This window comes from Rutidosis leptorrhynchoides, chromosome 2, assembly GCF_046630445.1.
Source record: "Rutidosis leptorrhynchoides isolate AG116_Rl617_1_P2 chromosome 2, CSIRO_AGI_Rlap_v1, whole genome shotgun sequence".
Taxonomy (NCBI): domain Eukaryota; kingdom Viridiplantae; phylum Streptophyta; class Magnoliopsida; order Asterales; family Asteraceae; genus Rutidosis; species Rutidosis leptorrhynchoides.
This window is the reverse complement of record NC_092334.1, coordinates 132397633-132410939: the sequence shown is the minus strand read 5'-3', so window position 1 is coordinate 132410939 and position 13307 is coordinate 132397633. Positions and strand designations below refer to the sequence as shown.

General features: G+C 31.3%; 1 protein-coding gene across 1 annotated transcript; it reads left to right on the top strand.

Annotated features, from left to right (window-relative positions):
* Window positions 1-4313: 4313 nt before the first annotated feature.
* On the top strand, window positions 4314-12475 carry LOC139891417 (uncharacterized protein At4g15970-like). Its single transcript, XM_071874390.1, has 4 exons — window positions 4314-4651; window positions 10956-11321; window positions 11595-12082; window positions 12250-12475. The coding sequence occupies exons 1-4, from the start codon at window positions 4382-4384 to the stop codon at window positions 12308-12310; spliced, it is 1185 nt and encodes a 394-aa protein (XP_071730491.1). The 5' UTR covers window positions 4314-4381; the 3' UTR covers window positions 12311-12475.
* The last annotated feature ends 832 nt before the right edge of the window (window positions 12476-13307 follow it).

Below are 13307 nucleotides of genomic sequence, written 5' to 3'. Positions count from 1 at the left end.
TAGGTCCTCTGTGCGCCTTAATCCTCCCACTCAAAAGAAAAAGAAAACAACTTCAAACCCTGACACAACTCTGTCTACTAAAGGTATGACTTATTTTCTATGTATGAGTACTTACATGTGCCAGATTATTCTTGCTTGTAAACTTTAATCTTGTGTTTGTTTAACAGTTGTTCATCTTTACGAGGAGGATGCGCCTCTAGTTTCTAGTGTAAACCGTAAGATTGTAGTTTGAGATGTTGTGAATCCGGTAGAGCGGGAGAATACTGCGTTAGCTGACTAGCGCATGTAGTAGAGTGGTCTGATTGCTAACAACAATGAATATGTGAATATGATGTGCTTTTTTGATGATTGGAATGTCCTTGTATTGTGATTCGAGCCTGTTATTTATAGTGCAACTTTGCATTGTTTGTTAGTGCCACGTAATAGGACAAAGAGATCGTGGCTAGTCCTCTTTTACTAATCTTCCTAAATCGTACATTTATACCTAGTACGATTTATTAGTTTTTTGCATGTTCGTCTGTTACGGGATCGTGGCGACCAAGCCTGCAGTTTTCCTGTCGTACTTGGTACTTTATGCTTTTATTAGAGGCTGATGTGTAAAAAGTGTATGCAGATGTGCTTAATTGCAATTAACTTTTATATTTATATTACCATAATTGCTTATCACTTTTAACACATTAACGAGCAACAAAACCCGATCAAGGTAATATATTAATTACTAAGTTAGGATCATCCCAAGAGACTACGGAAGCGGATAAGAGTTGTCTTTTAAATCTACTTCTTAGGAAAGAAATATTATATTATATTATATTATATTATATTATATTATATTATATTATATTATATTATATTATATTATATTATATTATATTAATGTTATTAGGAATTTTTTATAATACTATCTCATGTAAGATAGAATTTTTTTTATTTTATTTTTTTTAACGGCAATTTATATTAAAAACCCAAAAGATACAACAAGTTCTCACATGAGGATACACATAATGATATCGAGCTAGAATCCTATGCGAATCATCATACTAGAACAACGATACTCACAAAAGAAATTACAAAACTAGAACTTGGGGGTTGTGTAACCAATCAAGCCACTCGATGTTTCAAATAATATTAAAGAAAGTAGTTATTTGGACTTGTAAATTATGAGGGATTCATCATTGATAGTTTCATTACTTATACTGATAAATAGCAAAATAATAATCATAGACCAATTATTATTCCTTAAACAGGTTAAACTAACTATCGTATAAAGTCACAAAGTAGGACTTAAGCATATATTAACTACGTGGGTGTTCAATGTTAATATCGCAACTTATAGTATTCAAATAATCACAACATAAATGTCTTCTTAATCTTGTGGTGTGGACTAAGGCAACATTCAATCAGGCTGACAAATGGATAAGTTGATAAACCTAATCAGACAAATTCAAGTTACTAGCTGAAAATCAATCTTTGACTAAGTTTTCATGCAATTTGACAATTGAATCCACATAAGCAAGGGTTCTTCGATTAAGTCTAATAATAGTGAGTTTATTATATGAGCATAATTAATGTTTATCTAGTTTATTACTACACATGATCTTTAGCTAAACTTCATGCAATCCAAATAGTTTATTGATGTGAATAATCTCAAAAGTTAGATGAATCGAGTAAAAGAATATCTAAAATTAATTACTAGTTAATCATAGTTCCTATTACCTAATAATTAAGCATGCGAATAAAGATCTGGAACATGGCAGTAATAAACAGATAAAACTCCAATCACAGAAACATAATTATACAGTTCTGAAAGAATCAGATATTGCACAATTCGAAGCTCAAACCCGACGGTTTTGAGTAATCCAGTCGGCGGCTAGGATTAACTCAGCCAGTGGCTTTATCTTAAATCCCAGATAATATTAGTTCTCGTCCAAATAACCACTATGAACGTTTACTTCATAATAGAAGGCGAACAGAAACGTAAAAACAGTAACTTAAACTTTAATAAGGACATACGAGAATATAAAAGATGAAGTACCTTGATTAGGTAAAAAAAAAAACTTGAATTGAATTGCACAATGCTTGATTACAACTTGAAAAGTAAACTAAAACCTAAAAGAATTCGTAACTTTTCGTGGCTAACCCCAAAACTGAATACGCCTATCAAAACTGAATAATTCGTCATCTATTTATAGGACCAGAAAACACAGTCTAGCCGGCGGCTTGAATTGGTATAGTCGGCGGCTAAGTGTAAGTCGGTTAATGATTTCATGCGTTTTACTTGTTCTTCAAGCTTAAGAAACTGCCTTTCTGCAAGTCTAGCCGGCTGCTTAAGGTAATCTAGCTGACGGCTCTATCTTTAACAATCCGATAAATATTTGTTTCCTTATTTATCTTGACTTGGGCGTTACGTACAAGAAACGGCATTCCAGCCGGTGGCTAAAGGTGATATAGCTGGCTGCTGACTTGTATTTTTCTTGAGTTTCAAGTTCTTCGATTCTGGCTTGATTTTCTGGATCTTTCGGGAATTTCAACTCTAAGACAGCGGCTTTACTCCTTCCTAGCCTGCGGCTTTAGATCAAATTATGGTTTTTCATGTTTTAATTTTGTTTTTCAAATTTTCTAACCCAAAACATTAAAATACTTTTTTACATAAATTAATAATTATTAAACAAGAAACTTCTTAAAATGATCATAATATACTAAGGTAACGCCTTCAAATGATTATAAAAATATGTATAATTTAGGAATTATCAGAGGTGCAACATATGGTCGGCGCGACGATATTCTGCGCAAGCTGGATCGTAGCGCATAAATGCAATGTGCTTGTTTTCTTTGGACACGTGCACGACACGTGTTGATGCGCATATATGAAGTCATTTATTGTGCGTATTATTAAATGACATTAACGTTTTAAACAATATTCATTGTTCGATTCCATCAAAATCGACACTGCACCACCCACACCATTTACTGTAAATGGTCATGAATACAGAAATAGTTATTATTTGGCTGGTGATGTTTATCCAGATTAGGCTACACTAATCAAGCTGATGAGAAATATGCAAAGTTTAAAAGGTTTCAAGAAGGTGCATGAAATAATGTCGAGAAACCTTTGATATTCTTCAAAGGTAGATTTGAAATATTACAAATGGTAGGACGAGCACACACTATCAACAAGATGAGGCGCATATTGTACATTTGTATAGTATTGCACTACATGATACGTGAGGATAACGACTTGACACTTACTTAGCTCAATGAAGAAGTCCTTAATTGTGAAGAAAGCCAAACAAACTTTGTAAGGAATCAAGCAACGGATCATGAAGCAAAAGATAAAAAAATCAGAGACAGAAATGTTCATAACCAACTATGAGACGATCTCACCTATATGGGCTCTTCCTCCACATTTTCACAGTTATAATAGTAAATATTATTATTGTTTTAATGTATTTCTTTCATTTTGTAGTTGTTTTAAATTTTTATTGTACTATTTTTAAATATTTTTAATTTTCTAAATATACGTTTTTTAGTTTACTTATAATAATTTGAATAATAAATTAACTATTAACTATAGTTAAATCAAACATAAAATAAATAAATAAAAAATTGTGATTTGCACCCTATCAACCTAATCACCCCTCCCGACTATTTTCTATTTTTTCTATCACATTTTCTACGTCACAAACATCCCTAAAAAACTCATCACATTGCCACTTCAAAAGACATTTTCTCTTCACATCACTAAAAAAACGCGTGCGTGCATGTTAAATGAGAGAATTCGATTTCAACAACTTGTCTTTAAAAAAATAGTCTAAGAGAAATAAGTATGATGTTGAATTATATTTTCTAACAATTTGATCGTATTTTAAGAAATTAACTAAATTTTAATTCATTTACTTTTATTAATCCACTCAAGTTTTTAATATATCAACTTGTATTATGCATTAATTATTTATACAATACAACTGTCAATGCATAAATATAAGTGAATGTATTCAAATCCTTAAGTGAAAATATCACTTCAGTTACATTATTATCTCTCCATCAATAAAATGTCTATCTTAATATTTATATATGTCAAAAAAATAATTGCTCATTTATAAAATTAACTACAAAATACGGAGTATCTTTAAACTCTTTTAATTTATCTAATTGTTTACTTTTAATTATCCATCCATCTCATAATAAATTTACTCACCATATTTTTAATATAAACTCAAAACTTATTTCATATTTATCTATCTCTTATAATTTAAAAAAATATATATATATTCTGAACGATATCTTTTTGAGATTAAGAAAATGTGCAAGTGAAACTCTATTGAAGGACTAATAATGTAACTTCTTTCACATACATAAATTTCCACACACAAGAATAAAACACATGAAACAACAAACATCGACCAACTTTTCAATGGGGATGATGGACAACGGAAACAACAAGACCGCCGTCGCCAATTCTGATGAAAAATCTCCGTCACAAACATCGTCGGAATTCAACCACCACCACCAGCAACTGTTCAAGCAAACTCCAAAAATGGTGATCGTTTTTGCCACGGTGGCACTTTCTTGTTTGCTCCTATTTCACTACATCAACTTACCATTTTCCGGTGACTACAACCACTTCTCCGGCGTCAAACACGATGAAAATTCAGTAAGTGTTACATTTGATCATTTAATTACTTCTCCTTTTTTGTGCCATTTTTTTTCTTCTAGTGTTTTTACAAACAACTATTTTATTTGCTAAAAATAGATAATGACGTAAATAACTAAAGACCATACATTGAAACAACGTTGAGTGTTTTTCGGGTCAAAATGTCAAACTTAATTCAAGTTACATGGTTATCTGTTTCTAACTTAAATTCGAAAGTGAATCAATATTTTTTCAAGCACAATTTTATTTTGCGGAAAAAATAATAGGAATATAGGATATAGGATAGGATTGATACGTAGAATCGTATTGTAATCGATTTATTAGTTCATTCCAGGTCATTCATATAATAATTAATAATTAATATAATATTAATATTAATAATTAAATTTAAAGCAGAATTTAATTTCCGGAAATAACAATAGGATTTTGATGCACTCGTATTGTATTTCATTGTTTACATAACCAAATTTCTGAATTTTGTTTTTATCCTTTTAGTTTATCCTAAGGTTATGTAAAAATGACGTGTAATGTGTATGTCTTCTTGCAGATAATTTAGAAAGAAACAAAATGACCGTCAGAGTATAGACAACTAGGTTTAATTTAAATTTACTTTACACTAAATGCTTTGATTTTCATGTACAAATAATTTTTGTTCAGGTTAAAAACGATCACAAATACATGATCCCTTTAAACCAATTAGACCAATGAAACTAAGAAAATGTATGTGATGGACGTTTAAAAGGAAAGATATTTGCTTTGCCTTTAACTATATTGACTAAAAAATACGGAGTAACTCTTTGACTATTATTCTTATTTCTAGAACAACAATTTTATTAAAACTTTTAACAAAGAATTAGAATCAACGAGAAAAATAGAACAAAAATACAACGACTTTAATAGTTATCCCTTTGACTATTATTATTATTATTATTATTATTATTATTATTATTATTATTATTATTATTATTATTATTATTATTATTATTATTATTATTATTATTATTATATTATTATTATTATTATTATTATTATTATTATTATTATTATTATAAACTTAAAAGTTTTAAAACTTACAAAAAATTAGTGGGAAGCCTAGAGACAATCTGGGCCCCCACACCTCTAGCAATAGCAAAACCTATCCTAGTAAAAATATGAGCAGCAGCACCGGCACCAATATCTTGCGCCATCGAACTCTTCTGAACCCGTTTTAGCAAAGAAACAGCCTCCTTCTCTAATTCCCCAAGGGAAGAAAATGAGAAAGGAATGAAACCATAACCAATCGCCAGACAACTAGATTCGTACTTGACCCGCTTCCGACGAGCCGCATTAATCACAGCACGTCCAGGGACAAAGTCAGAAAGCCCAGACTGTGTCAAAGGAGAAGACCCTGTCAAGTCAAATATTATTATTATTATTATTATTATTATTATTATTATTATTATTATTATTATTATTATTATTATTATTATTATTATTATTGAGAAAAAATAAAAAACAATCATTTAGTTTTTTCTTGAAAGTTAAGTATTACCAGATCTGATTAAGCATATTTTCGTCGAAGACCGGAAACGTGCTCAAGTGCAATAGAGGAGGATTTATTACGTACAACGATGTTAATCTCCGGTCCGGTTACCATGATAACCCTATCCGAGATGATGATATCAGGAGGGTGGTTATGGCTGTTTGTCGGCCATCGAGATGGTCGATTGGCGGCTAGAGCATAACCCTACACGGCGGTGTAGGTAAAATCCTAGAGGGGAGAGAGGAGGTCGAATGACCGTCCTGATGTGTCTCTAGGGTAGGGGTCTACCCTTTATTTATAGAGGCAATATTAGGATTTTAAGGGGAAAGGCCAATGTGCTGCTAACGGACCAGGCTCAAGCACAAGCCCAAATAATAGCCCGATGCGCTATGCGTATAATCAAGATCATTTTTCACGCATACACGCACTTTCAGGTGGAAACCCGAACCGCATTACAGGGACCCGATCCTTAAACCATCCCGAGGGGCAGGTGGAGTGTGCCGAAATCCTGAAATACGGGTAGGTAAAACCTCTCCGAGATCACTCCATGAATCGGGTAAATATCTTAGAATGTTTTAAGGGAAGAAACTCGAACTTGAGACCTCACACTCTCATCCAACACACAAGGTGTAAGTGTACCAACCTTGTGTTGAAGGTGATACTGGCCTGCCTATCTTAGTGAGAGGTCGGAAGTTCGAATCCCGTGGGGTACAACATTACACACAAGGTTTCCCATTAACCCTTCAATTCTATCCAAGGAAGCCTTCCGCGCATTGCGTTGAGGAGGCAGGTGGGGAGGGGGTTTTACCTCCCATGACCTCGGATTGAGCCGGGTTTTCTTCTAGACAACAATTAGGGGTGAATTATGCAACTACGTGAGATGAACGCGTGGGTGATTTAGTCCCCTCTTGATGATCCCGAACTGCTGTTAAAGAAAATGTATTAGTGTACCACTATGCCAGAATGGCAGGTCCATCATTTATAACTTATGTACGTGTATAAATATGTATACAACTTTGGAATTCAATTCATCAAACAAATTTTGAGTAATTTAAGTCTCTTAGGGCTCTTATTAAGAAGTTTTACTTTCGGGTTTCATATTTACATTACATTACATATAAAATTAAAATACGAGTACATCAATTCTATTTTCGGGTCTCAAAAATATCTAGTACACTCTCCGCCAATATATAAGAATGGTCCCCGAGCAATTTTGTTTATCTATAATAAATCGCTTATTAGTTTTATCCTTGTATTTAAAACAAATTTGATTGAATGTCGTTATTAACAATAATTAATGATTAATGATGGCAAAATAGAGAGTGACAATCTTCAATCGTTTTTTCTTTTTTGCATGTAAACATTTTTTAACAAACTAATAAATTGAACAATTAATTAAAATAAGACGAGTGAGTACAAAATTAAATTAAATACTTCAACTATAATACAAGTACAACTACGAATTAAGTCACTAATAAATACAAATATCTCATCTCAGAACTTAAAATCTCAGTTTCATAGTTGAAAAAATGACATGAATCACAAAAATCGATCATCGATCATTTTTATTATAAGAGACGGTTAAACGTTGCATTATAACTAAAAGTCCACTGATCACCTAGTGGTATTAGTGACTCATGTCATTTTTTTCTTTAATAGACAGTAAGTTCTTTTTTAAAGGTAACATAACTTCATCACATAATTTCTAATTTTACTCGTAATTGTTGGCTACTCATAAATTTCTTATTAATGATGTTAGTTTTCTAAACTAGTAAACATTTGCCAGACAAGATTATCACTTGTGAAAGGGATATATGTAAAGTATAAAACCACTAAGTTAGAAAAGAAAATGTTACTACTACATATGACTAAAAGACGACATTTGATTGTTTTCGTTATTATATATATATATATATATATATATATATATATATATATATATATATATATATATATATATATATATAGGCAGGATCAATGGGAAAGTAACCAAGCGGAGGGAAGCAAAAAAAAAAAAAAATTCGTTTTTTTGGAATTTTTTTTCCGGCATAAAGATCACACGAAAATATGAACATTTAGAAGAGACACTTCGTGATGAATGTTATTATTTCGGCGGGAAAACGATCGACAAAAATAACATTCAAGATAATATTGTTCGTAAAGAATATGAGCGTTTTTTTTTCATGTTTTGTGAAGTAAAATTTAGCCCGATTTAGAGTTTAGGGTTTAGGGTTTAGGATTTGGTTTTTTGGATTTATTCCATAAACCCAAAACACCAAACCCTAAACCCTAAACCCTAAACTCTAAACCGTTCGTGTTAAAAACTCAATCTAAACCCTAAATCTAAACCTTAAACCCTAAATTTCTAAACCCTAATATCTAAACCCTAATATCTAAACCTCAATAGCTAAAACCTCAACATACGCTCGAAAAACACGATAATTGTTATATATTACTTCTTCGAGCGTTTTCCCGCCAAAATAAAAACATTTATCACAAAGTGTCTCTACTAAATGTTCATATTTTCATCACATCTATAATGTTCGTGAACAAAGTTTTTTCAAAAAACGAAAAAAAAAAAAAAAGTTTTTGATTCCCCTCGCTTTCCCCCAATTGGTTACTTCCCTCTTGATCCTACCACTCGGGGGGGAAGCGGGGGAATCAAAAACTTTTTTTTTTCGTTTTTTGAAAAAACTTTGTTCACGAACATTATAGATGAGATAAAAATATGAACATTTAGTATAGACACTTTGTGATAAATGTTTTTATTTTGGCGGGAAAACGCTCGAAGAAGTAATATATAACAATTATCGTGTTTTTCGAGCGTATTTTGAGGTTTTAGCTATTGGGGTTTAGATATTAGGGTTTATAGGGTTTAGATATTAGGGTTTAGAAATTTATGATTTAGGGTTTAGATTTAGGGTTTAGATTTAGGATTTAGATTGAGTTTTTAATACGAACGGTTTAGGGTTTAGGGTTTGGTGTTTTGGATTTATGGAATAAACCCAAAACACCAAACCCTAAACCTTAAACCCTAAACTCTAAATCGGGCTAAATTTTACTTCACAAAACATGAAGGAAAAAAAACGTTCATATTTTTCACGAACAATATTATCTTGAATGTTTTTTTTGTCGATCGTTCCCGCCTAAATAATAACATTCATCACGAAGTGTCTCTTCTAAATGTTCATATTTTCGTGTGATCTTGATGCCGGAAAAAAAAAATCCAAAAAAAACGAAAAAAAAAAAGTTTGCTTTCCCCCGCTTCCCCCCGATTGATTACTTCCCCATTGATCCTGCCCCTATATATATATATATATATATATATATATATATATATATATATATATATATATATATATATATATATATATATATATAGTGGTAGGATCAAGAGGGAAGTAACCATTCGGGGGGAAGCGGGGGTAGAAGCAAAAACTTTTTTTTTTTCGTTTTTTGAAAAAACTTTGTTCACGAACATTATAGATGAGATGAAAATATGAACATTTAGTAGAGACACTTTGTGATAAATATTTTTATTTTGGCGGGAAAACGCTCGTAGAAGTAATATATAACAATTATCGTATTTTTCGAGCGTATGTTGAGGTTTTAGCTATTGGGGTTTAGATATTAGGGTTTAGATATTAGGGTTTATAGGGTTTAGATATTATGGTTTAGAAATTTAGGGTTTAGGGTTTAGATTTAGGATTTAGATTGAGTTTTTAACACGAACGGTTTAGAGTTTAGGGTTTAGGGTTTGGTGTTTTGGGTTTATGGAATAAACTCAAAACACCAAACCCTAAACCCTAAACTCTAAATCGGGCTAAATTTTACTTCACAAAACATGAAGAAAAAAAACGTTCATATTCTTCACGAACAATATTATCTTGAATGTTATTTTTGTCGATCGTTTTCCTGCCTAAATAATAACATTCATCACGAAGTATCTCTTCTAAATGTTCATATTTTCGTGTGATCTTGATGCCGGAAAAAAAAAATTTCAAAAAAATGAAAAAAAAATATTTTCGCTTCCCCCCGATTGGTTACTTCCCCATTGATCATGTCCCTATATATATATATATATATATATATATATATATATATATATATATATATATATATATATATATATTCTACTAGTTTAACTGGAATATTAATATTAATATTAATGAAATTAAACGGACAAGACCTGTTTTAGTTTTCACTACATTCGCATGGTTGAGGACTGTTTGATTGTGTGACCTATCAGCTGTCTAGAATCTTCTATGCTAGTATTTTGTATTTTTAAGTAAATACTCTTCACATGATGAACTATAATAAATTATTAGTTTCATGATATTATAATATTATTTCATCGTTTCATTATAAGTGTTCATTATTATTACAGTAATTTTTTGAAGTTTTGATATCTAACTTTGTCTTTAAAATTTTTTATTCGTATTATATAATATTTGATAAAAATTAATATAATTTTCATGACCAAGTATTATCCACAAGAATAAATAAATTTACGGTTAAAATTGAAAAACAACGACTTTTGAAAGTCTAGTGAACACTTATAACGGAATTAATTACGTAAACAACAATAAACACAATCCTTATTTGAAATGTAAATATTTAATATTTGTATATTTACTTGAAGTAAGTAATTAAAGAGACTATATCCGAAATAACTGGTGCTCATGAATATGTTAAAACCTAAATAGTCACATATGAATCTTATGGAAATGACTATCCATTTTAAAGTTCTAATTCTATTTTTAATTTCTGGTTAATAAATAGGATATCAATCTTGGTGAGCTGAAAAACATACTAGAAAATGCAACAATGAGTAAACGTACAGTTATTATTACGACTCTTAACGACGCATGGGCCGAACCAGACTCTATGTTCGATCTTCTTCTGGAGAGCTTTCGAATTGGGAATCAAACCAAAAGGTTTTTGAAACACTTGGTTGTTGTAACTTTGGACCAAAAGGCGTATGCACGTTGCTTAAAGTTACATCCACATTGTTACAATCTTAACACACCTGGAATCGACTTTTCAGGGGAGGCGTATTTTATGGCAGCTGATTATCTGAAAATGATGTGGCGAAGAATTTATTTTCTGCGTAACGTTCTTGATTTAGGATATAGCTTCGTGTTCACGGTACTAACTACTTTCTCTTTGGTCTTTAGTACACTACAATTTTTAAAAAGGTCATTATGTTGACTTTGTAAGTCAAAGTCAATGGACTGATTCTTTTGAATCCAATTTTCACATAAATGCTTAAAATTTCTCAAAGAAAGACATGTAACCCATGTTGAGCTTTATTATATATGATGATGTGTACAAACAAACAGGGGTCAAATACATATAAAAATTCATGAACTTTTTAGGCTTATAAAGTTTTAAGTTTGACTTTATTCTGTATATACACAGGATGCAGACTTAATGTGGTTTAGAGATCCATTTACACAGTTTCATAAGGATGCAGATTTTCAAATTGCTTGTGATTATTTCAATGGAAACCCAACTGACTTAAAAAACTTACCAAATGGAGGTTTTAATTATGTGAAGTCAAATGACAAAACAATTAAATTTTACAAATTTTGGTATAATTCAAGGCTGACTTACCCAGGCCTACATGATCAAGACGTGTTCAACAAAATCAAGTTTAATCCTTTTATTAAAAAAGTTGGATTACGAATTCGGTTCTTGGATACTGCTTACTTTGGTGGATTTTGTCAACCAAGCAAAGATTTGAATAAGGTGTGCACAATGCATGCCAATTGCTGTGTTGGTTTGGAGAACAAGGTTCATGATCTTGGAATAATGCTTGACGATTGGCGAAATTATATGAAATCGGCTGTTAACCAAACAACAATGTATAGGTTCAAAGGTTCATGGAGAGTTCCTCAACTTTGCAGGTCTATTTTTCTTCAATATTATTGATTAAATCTCTACGAATTTATTTCAACTCATTAATAAACAAATTTTAATTATAAGTTCTGCTTCTAATTGTAAATTTTTACACGCTATTGTTAGCCATATAGTTTCTATTTTACTAATATAGTGTATGCATGATAATTACCAGGGGTTCATTCCATCGTCCTCGTGCGCCCAAGAAGAAAGGCGGTCATGGAAGGAAGAGTTAATTGTCAAATAAAATGTTAAAACATCAACTGTCATAACTAATTTCCAAACAGTTTGGATAAGATGCATCCAAAACATTAAGAGTTTGTTGCATATCTCACAAATTATACATATGATACAGTCAAGATTCTACTGAAATATTAATTGTAGATTTCTTTAAGACTTCATTTCTGTAGTTAAGCTACTAACATTTGTCCTTGATTTTTCAACAATTTGTCATATGTTTCAGGTTAATAGTCATGCAGTGATCTTGTGATAGTTCACCTTTGACCTATCAAAGTAGCAATAACTGATCTTTAATCTAAAAATTTTGTGATTGCTGGTCATCTTAGGTCCAGCAGTCTTTTATACAAGCCCTTATGTAGTAGTCTTATGTAATCTTTTGTATAGGCCAATATAATTTTGCAGCGATCTAATATTTTGTTTAGGCCCTTAGGTGGTAGTCTTGTGTAATCTTTTGTATAGGCTTTTATGTAAATACTGTATATAACAATGGCAACTGACTACTGCAAACTTTCGCATGCTACCAACATGATCATAATCCTCAACAAAACGCATCAAAAACACAAAAGCAAAGCCTCGGCGGCAACGTGCGGCTGCCATAAACTCTTGTTAGTACTAGTAGTTGACTTTAAAAAAAATTAAAGAATATTCGGTGATCCACATATGTGGTAACATACGTTTACTACCCATTAAAAATCTAATAAGCCCATCTTTTCAAAAAAAGAAAGAAAAAAAATTGTAATAAGCCCAACATGCAATAACAAATCCCTATGTCCGGATGTCCCTTGTTATATATACGTCATCGTCTCGTATTGCATGTGTGTATCTTCTTTCTCTTCTTTAATACGTCGTCGTCAAAGATTCTGGGTAACTATTTCTCGCTGTTCTTAATTTATACTTTGTTATGTATTACTACAATTTTAATTTATAAACTGGTATAGATAGATCGAGTATTATATAGTTATTGGAGAAAAAAATTAAGTATTATATACTACA

Bases quoted from the DNA above. Each gene is read 5' to 3' on its own strand.
- LOC139891417 (XM_071874390.1), top strand. From the start codon at position 4,382: ATGAAACAACAAACATCGACCAACTTTTCAATGGGGATGATGGACAAC. The intron at 4,652-10,955 runs GTAAGTGTTACA...GTTAATAAATAG, and splicing joins TCAAACACGATGAAAATTCA to GATATCAATCTTGGTGAGCT. The intron at 12,083-12,249 runs GTCTATTTTTCT...GATAATTACCAG, and splicing joins AGAGTTCCTCAACTTTGCAG to GGGTTCATTCCATCGTCCTC.